Source organism: Aulonocara sp. 'chitande type north' Nkhata Bay, linkage group LG23 (genome assembly GCF_057382095.1).
Source record: "Aulonocara sp. 'chitande type north' Nkhata Bay isolate Kocher_YH1m ecotype deep benthic linkage group LG23, A_spYH_male_GT1.1, whole genome shotgun sequence".
Taxonomy (NCBI): domain Eukaryota; kingdom Metazoa; phylum Chordata; class Actinopteri; order Cichliformes; family Cichlidae; genus Aulonocara; species Aulonocara sp. 'chitande type north' Nkhata Bay.
This window is the reverse complement of record NC_141365.1, coordinates 27,274,015-27,300,248: the sequence shown is the minus strand read 5'-3', so window position 1 is coordinate 27,300,248 and position 26,234 is coordinate 27,274,015. Positions and strand designations below refer to the sequence as shown.

The window sequence follows — 26,234 nt, the reverse complement described above, 5'->3', positions numbered from 1 at the left end:
AGCCAATAAAAATCAGATATACTTATGTGAGGCAGATCAATCAAGCTAGGTTTATGAGTGGGAAATGACCGGTCTGTGTTCTTGAAAAATGCAACACATAAAGGACTACAAAAACAACGTAAGTTATGGAAATTTCAGGTTTCAATCAGTTTACAGAAAACAAAGAAATAAAGTTATATTCCACCAACTGTCACAAAATCCTTTAAGCTATTTAGCTTCACCAAGATTGGTCTAAGCCATCTATCAATAGACAAACAAGAATATCATCCATTATATCGTTATACTGTAACATTAATACCAAAACTTCCATGACTCTGTCTTACCATCATGAGTTCCCTTTGGAAGGACTTCCTCTCCTTATTCTCCATATTGGTACATTCCTCTTTGAGTTTCTCCAGAACTGATGCCACCTTCTCTGGTTCATTGTCCAACTCAGTCCGACAAAAATAATTCAATGGCAAATTCCCATATCCAAGTGCATCCACAAATGCCCTCCAGCTACCAACGTTCTCCATTAAAACCGTCCTCACAGTCGCATAAATATAAGTAAGAAATTTGCAAGGCTTCAGGATCTGCTCCAGCAGCATTGTGGTCGTTAAGTCCGGTCCACACCAATAAATGGGCTTGACCTTACCCAGAACCAAAACGTTTTTGGCGTGGACAAGCCCCACCTTCCCCTGATAGTATCCAATGTACCATTCTTTGGTCCGCAGCTGCCCTCGTAGTTTGATTTTCTCCTCACTGAGCAAGGCAATAACATCCCCCTTCTTGTACTCCAACAAATAGGTACTTTTGTGCTGTCTGATAACTGTTTTTATCAGTTTCCCAAATTTCAGGTTTGTAATGCACCGCTCCTGAAATTTGGGGTATTTTGAGGTGACAGCTAAAGGTGAGAGGACAATCTTATCCACCTCTTTTTTTTTCAAGAACCTCCTCTGGCCTGTAATCCTTGCGCCTGTCTTTGGCGGTGGCTGTGGGGTTTGGACGCAGAACTGAGTCAGGATACAATCGAGGGCATCTTTGACTTGGACCCTGAGAGTAAAGTCTGAGATACTGCTGGGGTTGTGCGATGTGATCATGTACAGGAGTCTGCTCACTTTCCCCAGTTTTACCTGAAATCCACGAATCATGCCAGCGCCCTCGCTTGCCTTTACCTGGTAGTTGGACATGTTGGAGTACAAACCAACCTTGAGGTCCTGAGGGTATCCCAAAACAAACTGGTGCTTCCCCCACAGCTGGAGGGCCACTGGCGGAGTTGAGCTAGACTGCCGGCCGACTTCATTTACCAGCAAGGTTTTAGGAGCACAGTCATGCCCAAACATGGCCACAACTGTCTTGAAGGATGGGTGAATGTGCTTGGGTCCATATACACCCAAAGTTACCTTCTTCTGCACGTGGTCCCAAACAGTTGTATTGTGGCTGAGGTACTGTGACTGAACCACAACAGCCACGTATATGCAGGGCTCGAGACTATCCAGCTGTACCTGCACTGTATCCTTGTATATGTAAGCATTAGGGATTGGTGTATAAGGCCCTTCTTTAAAATCACTACGAACACAAACCACTTCAGCAGTGTGACAGCTCTCTCTCTTCACAGTTACTGATACCTTCATCTCCAGCGTGATGAAAGACTTGGTCTCCATGTTGCTGAGCTTGAGTTCCACCACAGGGCTTATGGTAGAGCAGTGATCATTATTTAGTTCCAGAGGAGGGTCTAGTAAGGCTTTCAAGGAGATCTGCTGGTGGTCTCCATGGCTAACGTGTCCCTCTGGAATGTGCACGCTTATGTGGGTGTCTGGAAGCTGAACAACCCCTCCATTACAGTCCAACCTGCACACTATGTTGGTCTCCACCGGCTGTGTCTGCCCCCATCCTGGACTCTGACCAAGAGAGTCAAGGTCATGGCAAGACCTGGCTAGTTTTCTGTGGTTTAGCCATGCAGTCCTGAAGTCCTCCCTGCTCTGAAACTGCTCCGGTGACGGAGCCTTAAGGCCCGTGAAGAATCCAGAAGAAGGTAAGGTTGCATTTGATTGTGCTTGTAGCACGGACAGTTCAGACAGACTGTGGGAACGCTTACTCCTGAAAAATGGATTATCCCTGTGGAGGTTAGGTGTAATCTCTTGGATGGGGCTGATAGGGTTAGTACCGTTAAAATTATAGCTGTGAAACCCATTGTTCACGATTGTACTAGTACTAAAGGTGGAGCATGTCGATGGTGATGCCAGAGCATCAAAGAAATTGAGATCTGCGGAGTGTCTCACATCTGCCTCTTTGCAGTTTTGATCTAAGGGACAGATAAAGGGGTTTGCAGAAAAGTGGCTGTTGTTGTAAATTGGAGAGGGCCTTAGGCTCACTGCTGTCCACTCTCCGAGACCTCCAGATTCCTTTAGTCCATCCTCATACCCCTCCCCAGCACTGTCAATCATCCCACTGTCGCTCAGCGAAGAGTTCCTGAAGCTGACCGGCTGGACATATGCGGCTGGGATGTATCCCATTTCTGTGTTGTTGTGGGCATACCACCATTCTCCCCCTGATGTGTCCAGCACATACAGACGATCACCTTTGGAGAATTTGAGAGTGGTAAAGCTGCTCGGGCAATAATCCTTTATGGCAACAACTTCCTGTGCAGCTCCATAGGAGGCTGAAGTGTCCAGCCTTAAGGCACTCGGAGAAGGCACTGAAAAGGAAAAGAGATTACACTGTAGTTGTCCTGATTGCAAAGAGTTTTGTAACTGGTTTGGCCCTACTTTAGGTAAGTGCACTTAATCACTGTGCTGTAGTTAACAGTGCTTGTCTCATAATCAGAGACAGATATAATGAACCAGTTGAGCTAATTAGGTAGTCGTACTTTGGATCTCCCTGAGAGACTTGTATCCAAATGGGTCAGTGGTTCAGTAAAAACAGATCATAAGATAGCCACAGTACCCACAGAACAACCAAAAGCTTGTCTCTAATAATCTGAATCCAACTATATTTTCTCAGGTGTGTATGATCAGATGAAGCGCATAATTTACTGCATAATTTACTATATTTAGATCACCTCATTAGCGTATATGGAGCATGTAAACAAAGCTGTAATGAGATGAAACCAGTGAAGTGAAAGAACTCGGAAATGAATAAACCTATTTTTAGCTGAATAATTTAACTGCAAAAAGATGAAAAGCATAAAAATTAAAACAAATTATTTAAATTCCAGATTTCAAGTGAAATTTAATGAAACGTTTTTTTAAACGAATCATGGGTTTGGACCTCAAAGGGCAACAAACGCGTTGCAACTGCACAAAAGTGGCGTGGCTGCAGTTGGACACTGACCTTTGACATCGCTGAGACTGGCCCCGGACACCCCTTCACTGAGGTCGATGAGCGTCCCCTCAGACTTACATCGAGGCAGGATGTGGTTGTTGTTAGTCACTCTGATGATTCGATGGGCAGCCATGGCCGGTACTTAAAAAAAATGTTGGCTCATCGGCAGCTTTTCAACTGAATGGGAAACAAACATAAAGGATTTAGGGACTGGATGGGAGCACCCAGCCAATTATAAACATTCAAGAACACTCACTTAGGCATTCAAGTAAATCTGGTGCAACTTCCAGAAGCAATGCTAATTTTCTACATCAGTAGCATAGTCAAAGGTCAAAGCTGCAGGAGCAGAAAATAAGGCTGGCAAAGAAATGAGCCCCAGCATGAACAGGGAGTGTTTTTCTGAATCAATGCAAAGAGCAAGTGTGTTGAAGTCGGGGAGAAAAAGAGATGTGATTCATGAGAACAATTGAAAAGCAATAAAGAAATAAATCCAAAACAGATTTAAGTTCTGAGTCACAGTGGCAGTGAGGAAGGTCAGGAACATATTGTAAAGAACAAGGGAACCTCACTTTTATTTCTTCGCAGGAATAACAGAGTGTAGAAAACTCTTTGCATGCTATACCACCTCTATCGCTTCCAAATCCTCAAAACTTTGCAGCATGAAACAGTAGATATTTCTAAAAAGCGAGTCAAACTACAAAAAGAACACACAAATCCAAAGACAAAGAGTATTTAGATATCCTTTATGTGATAGCTGATTGCTCAAAACCATGGATGTAAAAACCTTTTCCAACCCAGATTTAAATCTAGACCCTTTACAAGACACAAACAGATGGCGCAACATTTTGAAAAGACACTGCAAACTTATTGTCCCCTTAGCAACTAACTCAACAGGCTCACTGACTAGCTTGGAGATATGTTTCCCCTGCCCATCTTTATTAAATGAAATGAGACACAATCCTCAAAAGCTAAGAAGGAAACAACAAGGTTTCAGAGTTGGAGCTGTTCCAGCGATCATCATGCGGAATGGGAGGTGTTTGGACAATAACATGGATGAGCTCAGTGAGCTGGTAAAAGAGGAAACTTAGTGTGGACTGACTGAAGTGCTTCATGAAGCGTTGTAGTGTTGTAACATATTCATTTAACAGAGAGTTAAATACATTTAAAGAAATAAGGAGTCTCTTAAAAATAACACACGCACAAAAAGAACAAGTAATCTAAAAAACTGAAATGGTGTAATGCACATTTATACAATTGAAATGACTATAGAGAATACTAATACCAAGTGTGCATGTGTATAATTTCATCTGGAGTCCTTTAGACGTAGGATTTACGGAAAAAAATTAAATCGATCTGTTACTGTATATCAGGAGTCTTGCTGACCGGTCATACAGCCACAATCAAAAGAATGAGCTCAATGATACTTCACAGATATAAGTGGCAATATTAGCTTCCTTCAAGCTTTCCCTCAGAGATACGGTGAGGAGCTCAACCGTTTGAGAGGGCTCAGAGTAGAGTCCTTACTCCAATACACTAAAAAGTGTATTGGACTAAAGGAGGCCAGGGAGAGGAAAGGCTGGGCCTCTTTGCTTAGACAGCTACCCACGTGACCTGGACATCAATAAGTGGTAGAATATGGATGGAAGAGTTTCACAACTAGCTAGTACTCAGCGTCCAAGAAACTGTAGTCATCACACTAGCCAGAAACTACAGCTTATGTTGTGTGAGTGGGCTAAAGGTAGTGGTTGAGTTTTTCTACACCAAACTAATGCAGCTTCAGGTCCATATTCACATTGCAATCCAACATTACAAAACCTCTGATTAAATCGATGCGACCCCCCGCGACCTTTAAATGCATAAGCGGTACAGAATGGATGGATGATAACAAAACAAAATTGTAAACTGAAGCGTCTGTTATGTACTGGTGGCATCATTTAGTATTGAGAATATCTAAAATATACCTGCATTCAATCCTGTTCTGAGACAAAACCACAAAAATGCAGAAAAACTACAACGACTGATTTAATTATCAAATATTTGGACAGTTCTGTTCACATACTTCAGGACATGTAGCATTTTTGAACATACACATACAGAAATGCAAAAAATTGCGGGCCAATCTCAGAGGCTGTTTGCACACAGTGCTTATTTTATATCTCAGACCACATCAAGCAAGTTACCAACTTCCTTGTCAGAAATGAGCTGTGATTAAATTTGAAAAACACACACAGGCAACAGAGGACTATAATCTGATTAGAGGGGCGGCAAGAAATTGTTTTGCAGCAAAAACGTCCCACGAGACTTTATTATTCCGGCAGGACGTGGCGAGCGGCGACAGTGGGGACATTTGCATTTGCACACTAATGATGCCATTTTAATCTGATTAAAGCAACACAGACTGCAGGAGGCGCCATGAAAATGCCTTTCACTGATTGTCATTATTAGAGCTGTAATGTGTGCAGGTGGATTTCCATGCAGCTCATTTTCATAAAGTAATGCTTTGCAGCTTTCACGCACAACTAAAGACAACACAGCAAATTAGCTGCAGTATTATTAGTAGCTACTGACATGCATTATTGAGAGTACACCAGCTTTTTGCTTCCTCTGAGCAGCTGCTCAACCAAAAAGACTATTGGAAGAGGTTCCTGAGAGGGCTCAATACTAGTTTTGGAGGACAAAATTGTTGGTTTAAAACATAAAACTTCTTCTAAAAACTGTCTTCCCTCTCATCACGCAGCATCAAAGCTTGCAAACTGAAAGAAAACCAAAAGCAAAGCATCAAAAACTGAGCTTCATCTGGGTTGGAGGTTAATCCTCAGTGTAAAATTGTGATATTCACAACTTCAGTGTATCTGTGCACACTGAGTACTTTGTCTAAGGTCCCTACTCCTTTTGAAATTATTGTATTTTCAACTATGTGAAAATCTCAGCTCTCTTTGAACAATGTCTGGCATTGACGATTATTGTTACATGCCGTTATTGTATAACCTTCCACTGAGGAAGTATTCAGATGAAGCTGAGGTGGATTTGATGGACTCATCAGGGGCTTGTTCGACTAAATCAACCTACAGCCATTGTTCACCTGTCAGAAACATGGCTGTGTGTCAGTTTTTCGCCGAACACTGCTGACTAAGCAGTAATTTGATAGCAGGAAGCATCAGAATTAAGAGAATGAGTCAGAATTCAGAATATTATTCTAAGCAAAGAGGGGTGTTTTCAGCCTCAGATTATGACTAGTTTCTAAATCAGGGACTGTGAGGCGCTCTAAAGCACAAGGGGGGAACCAGCCATTACCAACTACACCCTATGATAAGGATCTCCCAAATGGTGTGCTTTGAGCCAAATGCAGCTGTGTCTGAGTGTCCTGCCTCAACCAATTTTGATATAACACTGCAAAAAAAGGCAAGGAAGCAACCAGTTTCTAGTATTTTAAAAATCCTTTCTAGGGGAAGTCCAGCTAAACCCAGACTGTTTGCAGTTACAGCATGGTAGGACTTATTAAAGTGTGACACATCAATGCCGCTGATTGACAGTGAGGAGTAATGAACACTTCTGTGGAGTAAACCACGACTAACCACCAGTGCACAAGTCCCACCACCTAAAGCAAGGAGAAAAACTGGTAGCAGAGGGCGATGCAACTTCTGTCTCGTGACATCAGCAGCTCTCAGACCATGGAGGAAGTCGCCAAACAAGCTGAAAAGGCACTTGCAAAGTAAAAATCCCCGTGTGGAAAAATGTATTTTAAAGAGCGCTAGATCCCACTCCAGAGGCAGATATGCCATTTGCGAACAGTGCGAAAGTGTTGGATAAGGTGATGGAGGCAAGGTAAATGCTAGTAGACTGGCGACAAGGCATCTTGCTGGATCCAGATCTGGCAAAAGGGCAGTCAAAGATGCCTTCATAAGACAACAGAAGATCCAGGCTCAAAAGCAGAGATGACAGAGGTTTTACAGGTGCGGCTCCTAATGTTTTGAATAACCTACCTTTTTCACATAGGATCTGCCAGACTCTCAATCATCAAACATCACACACAATTGTAATGGAAAATGACTGAAACCAAGTCGAGTTGAGCCGAACTGAATAGGTTCCAGTGAAAAAGAGGCTCCAGTATTCTCCCTGAAACCTGATGTGATCTGAGGATATTTTGTGCAGATATGAATACAAGCAAGTCTTGAAATTGTGAAAATGGGCCTTAGGCACAAAAAAGTTTTAAAAACTCTGCACTAAGACAGAAAAGCAAAACTATAACAAGAAGAAGACTGCCTAGTAATCTCAGAGGATAAAAAAGCATCTCTAGCCTGATTCTCAGGAGAGAAAACAAAGCTAAACTCTTGGGGTGGACTAAGACACGCCAGCATTTCACTGGGAATAAGGGACAAAAACCCAATTGAATACTAGAGTACAGTATAAACTGATGAAACCAAGTCAGTGATTAGTGCCAGTAAGAAGGATGAATGTAAGGAGAGGAACGAGCGAACAAAAGATATTGCAGTGTAGGGTTGGGTGATTTCAATAGTCTGATCGTCCTATTGTATTCTTTGAGGCTGCCAATACCCACCATGGTTTCTGAAGGTGGTGATGGAGGGAGGGGGGTGCATATTGTCTCCTATCTATCTGGGCAGTAGCATATTGAGCAGCAGGGCTTCTTGCATCCTCGCCACTGTCAAGGTTGAAATGTTCTCTGGTTATTCTTTTTGTGCTCAGCTCTACTACAGTGGCTCAAACACTAAGTACTCTACCTTAATGAACAATTATTTTATCTCCATTAAAGCTGAAAAAAAAAAACCCAAAACTTCCTCTAGTCTTTTGGTTCATGCGTGTGTTTATTATCCTTGAGTTTTTCAGCTGCTCCGTTGCAAACCTGCTGATATTTTCACATCTGCCTCTCTGGAGATTAAACAAAACTGCAGCGGAGGTGGACTCTCAGATGTGGAGTGTGCAGGGAAGAGAAAGTGGGGGAATTGCTTAATGGCTGCAAATGTTCACCTGGAAGCTCCCGCTGAAAGCCGGTCAAACTCCTTTGAGGTGACATTTAATTTTCCTGAGCGTGCGGCTCATCGATAAAACCCCTCCTTCCTGTTCAAAAATGAGCACTCAGCGAGCCGGCTCGGCTGCTATCAATAACAAGCCAGCAGACAAAAATACCGTGTCCTCTCTTTGATATAATGCCACGACGATCAGTGCTAAATGCTGCGGGAGGTGAGGATGGCTCTGACAGATACAGGTGAGGGAGGGGGAGTTCACTGCAGGAGGTTCAGCTCTGAGAAAAATGGAGTGCTAGAAGCTCAAACTTTTGTCAGGGAAGAAAAACCCCCATCTAGGATCTGATGAGGAAAATGACACAAGTCATTAAAAGGACAAGAGAGAAACAAGCTTGTTTGATCGCCTCTGAGAACCGAGGAGATACAGAAATAATAACTCCAACTACAGAGAGCAAAATGATCTCTCCCACTTGTGTTCTACTTCATGTTTGCAGATAAATTTCCAATTCAGAGGCAGTGAAAATGCCAAAACAGCATCTTTTAGAGGCTTTGCAGTGAGCTGCCGGCGCGCTTCTTGGCCAGCCTTTGCATTGCATTCACATGCGAGTTGTCAAAATGTTTACGAGTTATCCACACATTTCGGTCAGGCTGATGGAGCGCAGGAGCGGCGAGCACATCGGGGAGTCGAAAGTTTAATTAGCCGAGAGTGGGCCGGTCCAAATCCCTGTGGATGAATGTAACTGTAATGACTATTTCCAGCAGCCATATGCTCATGGAGACTTTATCATTTTTCCATCATCGGTGTTTCTGATGGGCAGCACACATCTGCTGGCAGGAAAACAAAGCCTTAAACTTAACCTACAATATCTTTTGTAGGCAGCAATGTCAGATCAATGCAGGACTAAAAGTCTCCTAAATCAAGATCAAGCACCCCAAAGAAAGCTCCTCACTTCCTCTTGTGCTGTAATTCTCGGAGATCAGTTTAGTAAGATGAAATAAAAACACCTTTATAGGCTTGTTAGCTAAATCTTCAAACAGTAAACATGAGATAAAACCTCCACATTCCATTAATGTGAAAAATAAACACCTCTTTCGGCAAAAGAGTGAAGCTGGAGCCATCAAAAAGCCAGTCTGATTCGACTTTAAGCTCCACTAAATGTCAGCTCTTTCATCTGTTCTGCAGGAAACTGAGAACAGGCTCTCGGGTTTAATTCAGTGCCAACCTCGAGACGCAAACACATTAGGTCGAGTTGAGTCAAGTGGCGACCAGGCCTGCCCGAGGCGATGCAGCTTTGCCCCCAGCATGCACCAGGGGACGTGTGTTTACACCTGCGATGTGGTCGAAATGAAGCAAGAACTCCGGGGCAAAGATGTCCTTGGAAGTTTGCATGCTGCCAAATGAAATTAAAAATGAATGAGGATAACGGTCACCACTAATTAGTGGTTTCACCTTCTCTTTCAGTTGGTTTGATTGGACAGGAGTTTAATGATTGGTCTCTGTGGGCCACCGTAGATGTTTCTAGGAGCCTGAAAGGACAGGGAATTAAACTGCCCCCAAAACATGCTGATCGTAAAGACTGTATAAAGTGAAGCCAATGTGGAAGTGAATCACACTTGCAAGGCATCCATTTATTTTCTGTTTTTACTGATTCTGATTCTATTACTGGGAATAATTAAGATACTCTGGATGCTGAGTTGTTGATCCACCAGTGTAAGTGGAAATGTCCCTGTCAGTCCATTTACAGTAATCCCTCGATCCTGTATATATATATATATATATATATATATATATATGCAACTAATTGCGTATTTAATCTGTTTACTTTTTATGGTATGTGTGTGATTTTTCTACCTACCTACCCATCTATCAATCTGTCGACCAACCTACCTACCTATATGCAAACCTATCTGTATGTTCATCTGTCTACCTAACTGCCTAGTTACCTGTTTATCACTCTTTCTGCATACCTACCTGCCTATCCATCTGACTATCTACCCACCTATCGGTCTATCAGCCTGTCTGCCAAACAGTCTTCTTACCTACCTGTCCATCTACCTGAGTCACTTCTAACCACCTGTTTAAGAGTAGGATTATCTTGTAATTTAACCACATTTTAAATAATCAATTTTTTCCCAAACATGACAATGCTAAATCTACCCCTAACCCTAGATGGATCAGGGGGCATCCACACAGGAAAATAAGTCAATGATCTTCAGCAACCTTAAGCAAAGTGGGCGGATCCCAATGTAAGCTTTTCTGAACTTCAAGGCGAGTGATTGAACTACCAATGAGACCGACGGCTACAGTTGATTGTTATATCACGGTGTGCTAAATACATTAAAGGGATCTTTTATTTACCTAAATTAATCTTCTCTTAGCTTAAAATGAGCCAGCACAACATCAATGATCAAATTAAAGGCTCAACTCTTTATTGAAAAATCTCCAAATAATATGATGACGAGGCAAATAAAGGAGTATTATGGGCAACCATAATACTGGGACTTCTTCTGTTTTGTAGAAAACATTTAAAATGTCTTTTCTTTAAGTCTGCACACAGAGAAGCACCACGTTCCGCCAACCTGCTCATTTCTGCCCCGCAGAAATAAAGTAATAAATAAAAAAGCCTTCCTCTTGGCATGTGGTCAAGTACATTAGTCTGCAGAAATGCTCTGCCCTCAAATGCCGCCGTTCATCACCGGAGAAATTCATCCATAAAATATTACAATCGCCACTCTCTCGCCCCCTCGGGATGAATTTCCAGGTAAACGAGGCCCGCTAAGTGTTCAGTTTTAGTGTCACTTCCTCCTCCGCGCTGAAGGAGGTTCTTCAGCAAACGGCTGTTTAAGAAGAAGTGGCACTTTGCACACGTCAACCGGTCAGCTTCGGGGCGGCAAATCGCTTAAATTTGTGTTTTGATTGCTATAACTCACTTCCGATGTCTCGATTTCCAGCAGGAAAACAGCCAAGCGGTGCTTTACAAAGCATTAAGAGTTGAGTGATGGGGAAAAGTTATTATTCAGGGAAAATGCAAAAGGAGCTAATGGTGACATTAGCAGCATTTATAATTCCATGAAGGAGTTTAGCTCATTTTAAAGTGATAATAGAGGATGTGCTAATGTGACAGAGCTCCATTTTTAAAAGGAAGGAGATAATGAGAATATAATTGGTTGCTTTTGGACTTTTTTCCTCACCAACCCGAAGAGCTTCAGGTGTAAAAACGCGATTATCTAACTTCAAGGCAGCAACCCGTTCCACGAGGTCATGATGACCAATTTGCAGACTATAAAAACTAAGTATGCCATGTTTTATGGTGTGGGAAGCATGAACGTGATGTCAGTTTAATTGTGATTGGTTCGTGTGGCAAGGTGTGTTAACTGAGATTCAGTGGAGGAGGCTGGGAAGAGGAGGAAAATGAGAGGGAGGAAAAGACAGGAAATAATGAAGGAAAGGGAAAGGACAGAGGAGGAGGATACAAAGGGGGAGTGAAGGTTTATAAGACAGAGGTGAATAAAAGGACAAAAGAGGATAGGGAGGAGAAGAGAAAGAGGACTTGAGGGAGTAAAGAGATGGATCAAGAGTAGGCAGTCAAAATCAAGTGGGAGAAGAGAGCAGGGAAAAAGGATGCAGCAGGACTGGGAAGGAACAGGAGGGGGAGAATACCAGAGGGAAAAGAAAGGGGGAAAAGGGAGAATGCAGCAAGAGAAGAGTCAGGGAAAAAGTGCAAAAGGAGGAAGATGTGTCAGAAGGATGCTGAGGCAAAAAGAGAGGAGGAGGACAAGCAGATGAAGAGGAATAGGTGAAAACAGGACAAAAGGTCTCTTGCAGAAGTGTTTAACATGGAAAACACTCCTGTTAAACCTTGAAGCTGAGAGGGAGAGGATTTTGAGCTTATCAGATGACCTTACTTGCAGGGCTAAAGAGGTGCTGGAGAGGGCCGTGCACGCGCATAACAGCGTGTGCACGCGTGACAATAAGCTCTAATCGCCAAATTGCCATTTCCAGTCACTTTTTACTGTGCTGCTGCTGAACTTCTCCTTTTGAACCACCGCTTTAAAGACAGTATATAAAATAATAAGACAAAAAGGTCACGAAGGAAAACATGAAAATGTTGGAGGAAATAAAATAACAATATACACTATACACCATTAAAACAACTTATCAGAGAAAATGCTATTAAATATTAGTAAAACACTATAGAAAGTCATTATGGGGGATAAAAAGTCAGTGTGAAGCAGCGCAACTGAATAAATATATATAACGTGTATCATCATGTGAGTAAAGCCGAATTTGTCTCCATGCACAGTTCTGCTGAGGTAGCCACTAAACTGAGCGGTTAAGTACTTTGAAACAGAGTCAGAGGCTGTAATTCTAAAATTGGTTGTAATGTGAACTGACCTCCCGGCTGGCTGGAATTCCCGTGCGCTCAGAGAACGGTCCGAGTGAAGGTGAAGAGTGGAGCTGATGGAGAGCCGCGCGACGGTTCTTCTTCTGCTTTTCCCCCTTTTTTCCAGCGACATTTGCCTTAAAAAAAACAATTTTTTGTTTTTATAAACGGTAAATTAGTGAGAAGAAAAAGTAAGAGCTTGTTTCTAGTCCGAGAAGTTTTTAACGATTACAGGCGATCTCAACTCCCTTGAACCGTCCGTCTCTGCTCCGCTCTGCCGGAGGACTGGGGACAGACGCTGGAGAGGAGTGGTGACGTCAGGACGAGGGGCGGGGCCATAACACATGCACATACATGCGCACATTGGATGGCTACACTAAAGTAATCTATTACTTTACTGAAGCAGTCTTATGAAAATTGTTTTCGTCTGATTTGTCACATATTCAAACAGAAATGTAAAGTTCACAACTAAAATGAAATTAAAAATGGAATAAAAAATACAAGGTAAAAGTTTGAAACAAAAATTAAGAAATTGAATTAAAAAATAGATTATGAAAATAACAACTGTCAAACAATAGTAGAAGAAATAGAATAAAGTAATCAAAGTATCAATAATAGTTAAAAATAAAAAAAGTAAAATAATAAAATACAAAGTAAAAACTTAAATATAATGGAAAAATCTTAAATAAAAGCTAATATTTATAAATAATTATAAATTATAAACTATAAACTACAAATAAATATTACATTTAGAAATTAAAAAAGTAAATATTATTAAATAAAAAGTTACATTTAACTTTAAAGTTAGAATGTGCAGAGTGTATACTAAACATAAAATGAAATTAATCAAAATTAGGCAAAAGTAAAAAATTAAGAGGTAAAAAGGAACAAAACACATAAATTATTAGATAAAATGAATCAAAAGAAAAAGAGGCAAATTTGTGATAATAAAACCCTCAAAAAGCTTAAATGTAGTAAAATGAATTCTAAATTGTAAAAAATAGAAGATAAACAGAACTGATGAAGAGAAATGATAAAGCACAAAGAAAATAAAACATAATATGTTTTAAAAAATAATAAATAAAAAGTTTATCTTATTAAACAGAAATTCCAAAGAAAATGCAAAAAAGAAAATTAGTAATAGAATGAATAAAATTTAAAAACATTTTAAAAAAAAGTATAATAAATATAATCATGAAATGAATCAGAATTATTAAATATAAATATATAAATAAATGTGGCATGCCACTTGACTAACCCTTACCATGTCCATGATACATGTGACATAAAAGGAAGCCAAGTTTCATCTATTTAGTTCCAACACATGTTTCAATTTTCAGTAAACAAAATGAACCTGTTGTTATTTCCATAAATAGAGAATAAAATGTCAATAAACACAATAAAACTGTCCCAGGAGTCAGTAATGATCAGCACTGACTGAGGCTGTCTATAAATAAAGCTGATGGGTTAATGACTCATAGAGCAGGATGGTCCTCTGCTAATGAGCCACGATTCATAGATGGTTTGGTGACTGAATATTGTAAGCGAGCTAAAATCCCTCTGTGGCTGCTGGGGTCTGGATGACATTGCGATCAACATTCAGAAAAGTCAGAAAAAAATGAACTGTGCTTTAGTTAGTTCAGAATAAATGCTATATAGTGATATATAGCATTTATTCTGTATCCCAAACCTCAGTAGTTGAGATACTGTTAGCTAGTCAGCCAGCAAGCAAATTAACCAGTCATAAATTAAACTATTCCAAAGCCCACTGACTGACTACTTTTAAGACTAAGTCCACCATCACACACAAAAGATCAAATCAAACACCTTTACCAGTCTGAATATAAAGTGGACTGAGGAAAAAAACACAAAAAGATCTGACTTTGATCAAAAAGCTGAGCAAACTGGACTCTCAGAGCTCTTTATGAACAGAGGAGATGAGTGGAAGAGATAAACGCCCACATGCTGCAGTGAGGTATCCTGTTGCCTCTCTGCTCCCCCTGCAGTCATGCCTGAGGGAGCTTTTAAAGGCAGCACCCAAAGTCTCCAACAAGCCCGCTAATTAGATCAACAGCTGGAGAAGGAGAAAGGGAGGAAATTAAAATGCAATGCCCCAATTAATCTCAGAAAAAACCCCCATCAGATTTGTATCCACTGCCTTTAGTTTATCACTCAAACCTCAAAGCGTCATATTTGTACCTTTGCACGCCATGCTAATTGTGTGAATCCATTTCACATGTGAACACGAAGATAGGATGAATCATTACGTTTTATTCACGAGTTCTTTATCTTATTCAGTTCTCGCATTCACGTCTTATTTCACAGTTTGGTCACATCCCCCCAAAAAAGAAAAAGAAACAACCGGCAGGACTTTAGAAAGCATCGCTCTGTGCATGATGAATGCTGCAGCAGCTTCAGAAACATGAAAGCGCTGTGATTTATCTGACCAAACATCGCATGCTTTCTCACTCTGCTCTGTCAGGGGCCGACGGGGGTGCGATGGATATCTGTAAGGCGAGCTATGAAGTGACTGGAGATCAATGCAATGCTGATATCCATAAAGCGGGCTGAAGTCACCTTGGACCCTCACATTTCAAAAAGCATTTCTAAAAAACATTTTCAGTGTCTCAGACTGCAGTTAAATCATACAGGCTGAAGTTTTCATTTTTTTCCACATGACAAAACACATGATGCACTACAGGAAACTGAATCTGAACTGTTTTTTGAACAATGAATTATTCACATTTATCTTTGTTTGTGTGTGTGTGTTTTCTTTTTTATTTAAATGTATGCTCCAAAAGATTTAGAAAGTGAGAAATTTGCATTGAAAGATGACCTTGAATTTAGAGTTATGTTTCTGTTTTGTTTCTTTTTATGTACTAGTTTTGACATTGACCAGGCAAACTTTCTCCATGTGCATCACCTTGGGAAACACTTTAAATGGCGGCACAGATCTATCTATTTCAAAGCAAACACACTTTAGCTATTTACATGGAATAAATCAGATCGACATTGATCTTATTTTGGTTGCTTGTTTCTTTTGGGTCCTAACATACATAGAAGTTGAACTACACAGAGTTTTTGTACAGTAAGAGATGTTGGATTGGATTCCTAAGATTTTTGCAGTGACTTGGACAAACTCCTTGGCCAATCATAGCTTTTGGTGTTTCATTGAATTGCATGTCATCAAGGAAGCACCAAGGACCATCCATCCAATCAATACCAATACCAATCAAAGCTTTATTCGTCACATGCAGGTTGCCCTGCAGTGAAATGGGACCCCCCCCCCCCCCCCCCCCCTTACACATATAGCACAAACATTACATGGGGATACAGGTCGGAGATTGGTAGAATCAGAGAAAAAACATTGAAATGTACACTACAATGGGGAAAGTACAAGAGGAAAAAAAGAGACCCCTACTCATGCTATGCTTCCATGGTAGGACAGCATGAGAACAGGCCATGTGGTGGTAATGGAGCTTGTTCGAGCAAGAGGGGAGAGGGTACACCCTGCAGACAGTCTCTGTTGCAGGGCTAAGACAAAGAGAGAGAGAGACAGCAACTATTCAGACCTATGGCCGTTTTACCAACATGCATGTGCTGTAACTCATCGCTGTAAAAATCACATGGTGTTGGTTGTATATTCTTTGCAAGTTCTTTTAACAGCAATTTATTCTGGGAGCCCACATCAGCTAATTAGATCAAATGTACTATAGTGTAAATGTCAAATTTACCAATGCATTGTAGGATTTCAGCTAACTAGAAGTGTTTCGTGCAATTGGCAGTCATCTCTTAGATATGATGAAGTATTTTTCTTCACAAAAGAAACGACACAAATTACTGGTTATATAGAGGAAAATTGCACTATTACTGTAAAAATACTGTAAAAATAAAAACAACATCATGAGATTTTTACAGTATTTTCCTGGGGAAAAATTACAGTAGAAAAACTTTAAAAAATAAATGATAGTAATTTGCTTCACTTAAGTAGAAGCCTCTACCAATAAAACGCTGTAATCTGGGTTTGAATACAGACTGGGACCTTTCTGTGTGGAATTCTGTGTTCTCCCTGTGTCTATCTGGGTTCTCTCCGGGTACTGCGGCTTCCTGCTATCATCCAAACCATTCACGTTAGGTCAAATGGTGATTTTAAATTGGTTGTAGATCTTAATGATTTTCTGTCTCTCTGTTTTAGCCCTGTGATAGACTTTTGACCTGCCCAAGGTATATGTCGCTTCTCACCCTGTGAAAACTGGGAGATGCTCTGGGGAACTCCAGGTCTCAAGGGCCAGTTTCCTGCAGGTTTTACATATAACCATGGGTCAACACACCTGAATCAAATGATTAGTTCATTACCAGGCCTCTGGAGAACCTCAAGACATGTTGGCTGTATCCCAATTCAGGGTCTTCAGCCTTAAAGTACGCAGCCTCAACGATCCTCAAGGGCCGCGTACTTAAAGACCGCTAAGGCTGGAAGTGCGAGGCTTGTGAAATGGGACGGTCTAGCCTCCGTTGCGCTGCAAAGGTTGCCTAGCAACCATGATACTAACAGCTGGAAACGTGTCATACAGCTTTGTTTGACAGAAATGAAGGAGAAAATCTTTTGTTCATTTGTTGGTTTCTTTCTACATGAGCTTTGATCATTCTCTGTAAGATTAAGCTCAGCTATTGAACGGCGTATATTTTAAAGTAAAGGCTTTAAAACCAAGTTAGTACAAACGTCACTAATGTCACATAACTTTGCCGACATGTGGCCAACAGTAATGTTTTAATGTTCTTCGTTATTAAACATTTGCACATAAATAAGTGACATAATATTCAGTATTTAAAGTTTACTCTTCGGGCGCCCCTCATCCGCCGTTTTTTTTCGGCAAAATTATCCACACCCACCGCCGCGCTATGCATTCTGGGATATGTTGGGCCATGAAGTCTACACCGCCACGTTCTTAAAATTCAGGGGAATTAAGGACGCATTTGAGGGCCGCATTTCGAGCAGCCTTCGAATTGGGACAGCCTTCGTCGCGTCGCGGTGACGTAATCGGCCTTAAAATGCGGCCTTTAAGGCTGCAGACCCTGAATTGGGACACAGCCGTTGAGGAGGTAATTTAGCCATTTAAATCAGCTGTGTTGGTTCAAGGACACATCTAAAACCTGCAGGGACACCGGCCCTCGAGGCCTGGAGTTTCCCACTCCTGATCTAAATCCTGCAGGACACCAGCTCTTGAGGCCTGGAGTTCCCCACCCTTGCACTAGAGGATCCGTGACCCTGAACTGGATAAGAATAGATGGATGGATGGATGGATGGATGGATGGATAATCTACCTTTGCAATCATTGTAGTCATGACTAGAAGCAAATTTTTCCAGCAGGGATGTTAAATATAGATAAAGGTAAAACTCCTCAGCAAAAATAAAAAGCAAAACAAAAAACAACAGGCAACCATGAGGTCTGCTGATGTCTATCGTTTAATTTGTATAAATATATTGCAGCAGGGTAAATATTTCTCTTGAAGATTATTTTCTGTCTTGGGAGGCAGTAAAAGCACCTCATGTTTTTCTGCAAAGGTTGCTGATTGCAGTGCAAGATATTATTTAATGGAATTTTAAAAGCGCAGTTTGTTTTGCACATTTCAAGAACATTAAAGGCAAAAATTAAACACTGAGGGTTTTTTTCCCACACAGGAGACGACCCCTGAGAAATCTGGCCCTGAACGCTGGGAGTTGCATGAAGAGGTAAATGTTTTCTGGACACGACACGCTCAGAGCAGCCGTTGCTGCCCTGTAGTTCAGCACTTATTAGAGACCGAGGCTGGATTGGACGCGTCTATTCATGTGGGTTGAATGGGAACTGTGGGACGTGAAAAGGAGGCTTCTATTCATGGCTTTATCGAGGAGCTTCACTATCAGCATGGCTCACTTTGCATCAGAATAACTGAGCGTTTGCTTGTCAGCCAGGTTGGTTATGGGAAGGAACACCAGGAATTTGGTTTTTTCACATGCCACATGCAAAAACAGGAATGCCTGGAAAAAATGTAGTAAGCAGGAGCTTAAAGTAGAAAAAGAAAAGGCAGCAGAGCTTCTCTTAAGATTAGTTGTGTTCCCAAATAGTCAGAGATGTTGTAATTCTGTATGTATAAATATAGAAAAATAGTTTTTTTTTTTAATTACTGAAAATTTTTAAAATGTAAAATGGACTGGTTCTTATATAGCTGGTTCTTTCCTACTCTGAGCACTCAAAGCACTTTATACATTCAAGCCAGCACTTTTTTTTCTACATGCTTCCTATCTAACATTCAAATTCATTCATACTCTGATGGATGAAAAAATACTACAACATTAGAATCATAGGGAAATATACCTAGCTAATTTTATGAATGAATGAGCATATATAGGGTCATGAAAATGAATGGACTGTGGAAAACCCCTGGACACAGGCTTACTTTTCCCACAGCATGACAAATAACAATCACTGAATTAGTGATTAAATCAAGCTACAGAAGCTCGTGGAAAAGAGTACATGCAAGATGTTGTTCCACGACTTTAGCTCTCTTTAATGGACATCCAGCTAAAATATTTTTTTTGCATTTCCTTTACGCAATTACATAATTGCTAAGTTCAACATCTATGAACTGCATTGGACTTGGTGGTCGGGGTCGATGGAGGGCTCACAGAACCAAGCTCCTGCTTCTGTTTTAGGCAGCAAGCACTGCTTTGGTTATTGTAACGAAGTCTTGTGGTTTGGTTAAATGTAAATGGAGTGTCTGGACTCACTTTGTGTCGGTTCACTAATATGACTCAACAGTTCCCGGTGCGCGAATAAACTACATAATAAACATAAAACCACAAAACAGTCTGCGGTGGATGTTTATTTGTTATTTAGGTAGTTAATAAGCAGGGTTTATCAGTTGTTATAAAAAAATTTAATCTTAGTGCTTTTGCACTGCAGGTCATTTTGGTACAAAACTAATGAATTTGTGACTTTCCATCATGGACATTGAAATATCCAGTCTTATTCCTTGAGAATAAGATAGAGAAATTAATGTATTTGGTATTTGGTGATTAGACTCTGATGACCCTTTTTAGCTAAATGGAACCAGATAGGATTTAGGACAGCCCCCCCAGAATCTAGACACTAAAGATGTAGCTCTGACTGAGGTGTCTGTGAGGTGGAGATGGGGAGGAGGTGGGTTGCACAAAGGAGAGTCTGAAAGGGAGAGAGACCACAGATTTAAACGATGCAAAGTGGAGGCTGATTTGTCCAAAGAAGGCAGGCAAGAAGATAGTTGGACTAGAGTAATGATGACAGTATTGAGATTGACAGCGTGAGGAAAAGGTAGTGAGGAAGAGAACAGAAAAACAGGCAGATGACTGATTACTGGTTTTCTTTTTTGAACTTGCACATTAGCTACATTTTAGCTACGTTTTAGCTACGTTTTAGCTCGTGGCCGGAGTCCCGTCTTTGTGTTCCTCACTTCCTCTCTTAGCTCTCCACTGTGTGTTGGCTGGGTTTCCTCATATTGTGCAGATCTCTGTGCTCCCTACAATTATACTCAGATCTCTGAATGGAAAAGACTCAACATCTCTTGGAGGAGATCTTGGTTGATAGATTGGTCTGCAAAATTCACAGTTTTTATATGAAATATTCAATCCCAACTAATTTCCCTTCATGATAAAGTTAACTATTGCCATTTGAAAAAATAAGGTCTGGAGGTCAGTTAAGCTTCCTTGTTTAGTTTGTAGAAGTTGTTTAATTATTCCTGAGAGGAGGCGATAGTAGACACATGGTACAATAAAGACAAAGTAAACTCTATTATCTATGCAAACAGATGCCTTGTAAATGCACTGGAATTCTTTACAGCTGTATAAAACTTTTTGCAGAGACATCAAGATAATTCATCTTCCGGCTGTCTTCGTTCTATTACGTTCCCTTCCTTTCTTCTTTTTCACAACCCATTTCTGTTTCTCTTGCTTCCAGCTGTCCGTTTACGATGACTCCACACTTGAGGCTGCACAACCTGTTCACAGGAAATTACTTATTCATCATTTCCTCCGTTGAAGCTATGGAAAGGCCGTGGATTAAAGGCCTGTATCTTCAGGCAAACACATAAATACACACCTGAAATGTGGATGTAGCTTCTTCTGTCCTTAGGCAGCATTTTTCAGGATTTACTAATAATTCCTCGGTAGTAAATTTGCATTTAAGCAAACCATAAAGCATTTCAACAATCCCTTTGAGGTTTGGACACTACCCAGATTTGGAAACCCCTCCTCCCCCCACAAATATCTATTGTTTTTCAGTTTTTTTAAGTGCTCCTGCTTTTGATCCAATTGCAAACTGAAAGCTCCATCTGCAATTTTAAATACAGACAAAACCCACTCTGTCAACATGATGAAATGATGCCACGTTGAAAGGGAAGCCTTTGAATCTTTAAATCCACAAATCCCTGGTTAGTAAATGATTACCATTTCTCTCCCTAGATCCTCTGCATCAACCACGTTTCACATTTTGTGGTGCTGTTATGCAGAGGAACTTACAAAGAGAGCGAGCAGGAAGGGATTTGGATTTTCGCTCAAGGACACTCAGTCAAGATGCAACATGAGCAACAGAGGGTAATGATGTTTTTCCCACATAAATGGATGCATACTCCTTTGGCAGCAGCTTCAAGAGATGCAGATTCATCTCGGAAAATGAAAATGAGGGATGGCTGTTATTGAATGTGTCAGATCATTTGCAGCTTGCTCAGTTCAAGCTAAAGCTCACCATTCATTTTGAAGCATCCCCTGTAAATAGATAGAATAACCTTGTAAATGCCCATTTATAAGAGAGAGCTATGTTTAAGTATTTGTTTGACAGATTTATCAATGTTCCTGCAGTCGAGTGAAGATTCAGATTAATTCCTGTTTGTTTCATTTAAAGGTTAAGAGGCTGTAAGAAAGGCTTGCTAAAGTTGTTTGGGCTCAAGAAACACCTTTCTTCATATCAGCTGACCGACAAAATAACACTAGCAGATTTCTGTAAAACCGAAGAAAATGTGTCTATTTTGATATTTTAAAGTTTAAATAGGTCTGAATAGAGTCCGTGTGTGATGAGGTTTACACAGACTGTGGCTCAGACTGGTGAGGTGCTATTTATGCTTTATAAACAACCTTTTCAATGTTTCAAGGATAAAAACTGTTCCTGTCTTTCATTTTAATCAATTCATTAGGTGCTGCTGATTATTTGGACGCTAAATCAACCTTTACATGTCCTATCACTTTAGCTCAGAAAGGCCATAACTTTATAAGTACATGCACTTACACTAGACGTATTTCCTACTTTCTTTTTCCTTTGCCAGTGCTACATGTTCCTAACAAGTTCCAATAAATCCATTTATTTTTGTAATCTAATCTTAAAGACACATGGGACTGAATCTCGTCACAGAGAGTAAGGACTGCATGGATATAACTGATTCCATTAATAGAAAAATACTTTTATATTGACTACTTGTGTTATATGCTTACTCTAGAGTTACATGAAATATAACTATATTATAAGTATATAAGTACATTAAAGTATATTAAAGTATATTAAAAAAACATATACTTACATTAGCATAGTAAAGTTGGAGGATGAATACTAACTTTTCCCACCTGCAATAAAAGTTAACATGAGGGTTCCCAATGGTCAGGGACACATGCAATTGCATGGCAGGAACAAGATGCTGAAAACAAACATAACTTCAGTGAGGAGAACACCTGAGATAATCCATCCCCGACATGAGGTTAGTCATTAATATACTGTATATATAGTGTATATGTAGTAAAATATACTATTTTTAGGGGCTTGTTCAAATCAAAGCATTAAACATGTTAAAAAGGCAACAGCCTTAATGAACACAGTGTAATTTGGAACCGGATGCACGGTTTATATGTCATCACTTAACAAGTGGATAGTCAATGAACCTCGTTATATAACTGCTAACATTTTAGATTTATTTGTTAAATTAATCTTGGTTGATTCAGGAGTTCATTCCAAGTGTTGAATATGCATTTCATAGTTTTTCACTGGAACTCTCACATGTTGGTGCAAAATGAAGGAAAGTCCGGAGAAGAAACCTAAAATTGATGATGACAGAATTATCTCCATGATTGAGAACTTCCCATCTAACCAAGCCACTCTGGACGAGAAAAGGGTATCATTGCCAAGGTCTACAAGAGATGGCTTCATGAATAGAAATATAGAGGGTTAATAGCAACTGAAGGCAGCTGTGGTAAAGGAATGGATGAGGATCTAAAGAGAGGTGTGGTGATGTTCATGGGTTCTCGACTTCAGGCAATCAAGGACTTAATCCAAGTATTAAAAACAGTTACCCATCTATTCAGATCAAAATAATAACCCAGCAAATATTTCTGCTTTTAGCTTTCAAAGATGAAATACATGTTTAACTTAATACAGACATAAAACTCTCTTTACCAGCAGCCGCCAAATGAAGTTTCAAATTGATTTGTGAGTCTTTATGTGAAGATTCTGGGCTGAAAAATGTCAAAGGGAAAATGACTGCAGCTTTAAAGATTGCATTTCTTTTTAAAAGGTAATATTTGTCTTCGACTGTGTGCTCCTCTGCGGTCTGAGGCGCTTACCTCAGTGCAAAAGCAGACACTTTACAGCTGGGGGCTAAATCTCATGTGGGGCTTCACTCTGCGATCAATCAGAGCTCGGCCAGAGAGTCCACCTCGGTAATGTAAATCAGCACTATAGAGCTGGACCCGCTCACATCTCCTCTCTGTGGGGCCTCCTTTGTAAACTCATTATCTCCGAAACCTCAGCGGTGTCCACTTGAGTTCAACACCAATTACCCACAACCCTCTCTGTCCACAGGCTTCCCATGGCAACCAAAGCTTTCCAACTGTATCACTTGAGAGTTTAAGAGGCTGGGAAGAAGTAAAGATAAAAGAGTTAATGGGGGAGTGATGAGCTCCTAATTGTAATCCATAATTTATGTTCATAACCACACAGTTCTTTACTCCATTAGTGTAAGGTGGGAATTAATCTGAGTCAGCCAAGCTTATGAGTCAGTTAATTTTAGATCAATTCAGCCGTTCAAACTGCACAGAAAGTAAATGTGATTTGAAGGCTTCAGTACCTGATAGTTTCCAGCTGAACGTGAGACAGGAACGTACGTCAGTGACCTCTGTTGGTTTCAGCACCTGTGACATTTTAATTCTGTTGATATTGTGCAGGTATAAATCACAGCTGGCATTAAAATCCTGTTTGTACGCGTCCGCAGCAGATGTTTGAACTTGTTTCTGTAAATATCACTGACTACGTTAAAATGCCACGGATGCATTAAGGACAAGAGGCCCCGTGGATGTTGATTTACATGTTGGCACCTGATTTGAACGCTGCTCAGCATATGCCGAGAAAGTTTTCCAAACCATGAGCTACCCTGACAAAGTCCGAGAAGTTGATAAAGGTCATGAAATTTAATGTTCACATGAAATAATGCTTCTACCTTGGAAGAGTGACAAAGGTATTCAAGTCACTTGGGATCAAATCGTATGCTAGAGCAGGTTTGGATGGTTCACAGTTTAAAATGACCCTTTTAAAAAAATCTTATACTGGGCCTTTACCCTCAGTCATCAGTCATCTACTGTCTATTTAAAGTCATTGTAGCTCCTCCCCCTACAAACCCACACGTCCCTGAAGCCAACTTTCTTCTGATTGGTTGCATCTCTAAAGGTTGGAACACTAAGTGGGTGTGGCTTCTGTGCTCGGAGCCAGAGCTTCTGTGCGTGAGATCATCATGTAATCAACATCTGCTCTCACACTACAATGTTAGTTCAGTCAGGCTGTGAAGTCCAGCTCAAGACAGTCGTGGCAGATCATCTTATCTGAAAGCTCCACTGACACCCTTCTACACATCCAATGTGCAGGTCTAATTTAAGACTGGTTATTTAGGCTGCTTTAGTCTCCCCATGATTGCTGCTGCCTCTGCAAGCCACTTTGCAACCCATTAATAGGAATGAATGTTGACTGTAGTGGTCCAGACTAAAATTAATTCATTTGTAGTTGAGGAAATTTTGCAACATGTTCCTCACTAACAATATCACGGAACAATGAAAACAGTATTTAAAATCATTTACAGTAAAAAGAACAAAAACAAAACACTAAAATATGGTACAATTGTTTTTCTCAATGATATGAATGAGTGTCTACAAGCATCTCCCTGTTACCCCAGAAGAGCTAAATTGCCTGTCAAACCATCCCTTTTCAGATTTATGAACTTAAAAAGTGGAAAGAGATGCTGTTATGAAAGAGGCGGAGGGTCAAAACAGAGAGAAGAAGATTCATGGATTACCCGGATTAGTACCAACATGGTTTAAATCCCAGTGACAGTCCGACTTGAAAGCTGTCAGTTGGTGACTCAGCAGTGGGAGTTTGATGCAGTAGAAGAGCTGACTTTAACAACGTGACTGCAGAAAGGGCACAAACTAATCACAAAAGAAGCCAAGAAGGAGCTAATAAACACTCAAAAGTTCCTGAACCACATTAAAACTGTGAGTTAAATGAACTCTTACGACTTCTGCAAACTTTATTAATTAACTGGATTAATTTGAACAAATTGTTTAGATGGTGTCAGTTTAAAAAAAAAAAGCTGCTTACTTATGTTGGTGATACCAAAATTTAATACATATTTGTCAGTGGTACTGGCACTTTGGATTTAATCAGTTTTTTGCTAAGTTCTTCTCTTCAAGTTCTATTGTAATTCATGCCATCATCAAAACATCTCATTTAGTCTGGGTGACCAAAGTATTCTGAAAGTTTGAGTTTTCATTGAACAACACGATGGTGGTGCCAAAGCCAACTTCAGTGTTTTGATGTGACACGAAAAAACATTGTCCAATCTGCTCCAACCTCTATTTGATAACAGTCCTGGTCTGAAGACATCTAAATGCCAATATTAAATTATAGGATCACAGAGTGACAAATGGTGGTATAGCAATGTTTGACTGAAACTGATGTCATTCTACACTTCAAAGTAAAAGTTTTGCCTTACCATTGAAACCAACACATTTGAAAAGCTGCAGCTTTTAAACTGAAGGTGAATGGTTTCCATTTCTGGTTTTGTTTGCCTCCATCATAGCTTCACAATTGTTTAGCAAGTGATCGGTAAGAGTTTGCAAAAACTTGGTGCTTTCTGTAGAAACTACAGTCAACTGTGACCCACTCTGCTAGTGACCGAATCACTTGCAAGGATGTTTTTGGTGCAGCACTATATGTTTCTTTGTAACTAGTTTCAAATATCCACAGCAAGCAACTTTCTACAACTACTTTCACAACCAGCACCTGAAAACACATTTGTCACCAACCAGATTCTAGACCTGTGCGAACTCCTCACATACTGGAGCAGTGCTTTAAAGCTAGCTGGACAAGCTGAAATTTAAACTCTTAACCTGCAATTACAAGTGGCTATCTAAAAGATCTAACAGATAGTGGCTGTAATGCATTGGGACACCCCAGGTGGGACTCGAACCCACAATCCCTGGCTTAGAAGGCCAGTGCCTTATCCATTAGGCCACTGAGGC

At 40.4% G+C, this 26,234-nt stretch overlaps 1 protein-coding gene and 1 non-coding gene across 2 annotated transcripts in view; both read right to left on the bottom strand.

The window, feature by feature from the left end:
- LOC147302016 (SH3 domain-binding protein 4-A-like) overlaps positions 1-12,961 on the bottom strand; it is a 43,293-nt gene extending 30,332 nt beyond the window's left edge. The window contains exons 1-4 of the mRNA XM_086281687.1: positions 12,903-12,961; positions 12,682-12,807; positions 3,313-3,480; positions 324-2,677 (exon numbers count right to left, since the gene is read on the bottom strand). Coding sequence (XP_086137813.1) covers positions 324-2,677; positions 3,313-3,436 — 2,478 coding nt within the window. The 5' untranslated portion in view covers positions 3,437-3,480; positions 12,682-12,807; positions 12,903-12,961. The remainder of the gene's footprint in view (positions 1-323; positions 2,678-3,312; positions 3,481-12,681; positions 12,808-12,902) is intronic.
- Positions 12,962-26,161: 13,200 nt separating this feature from the next.
- On the bottom strand, positions 26,162-26,234 carry trnar-ucu (transfer RNA arginine (anticodon UCU)). The gene has a single exon. It is a non-coding gene; the product is annotated as a tRNA-Arg (tRNA).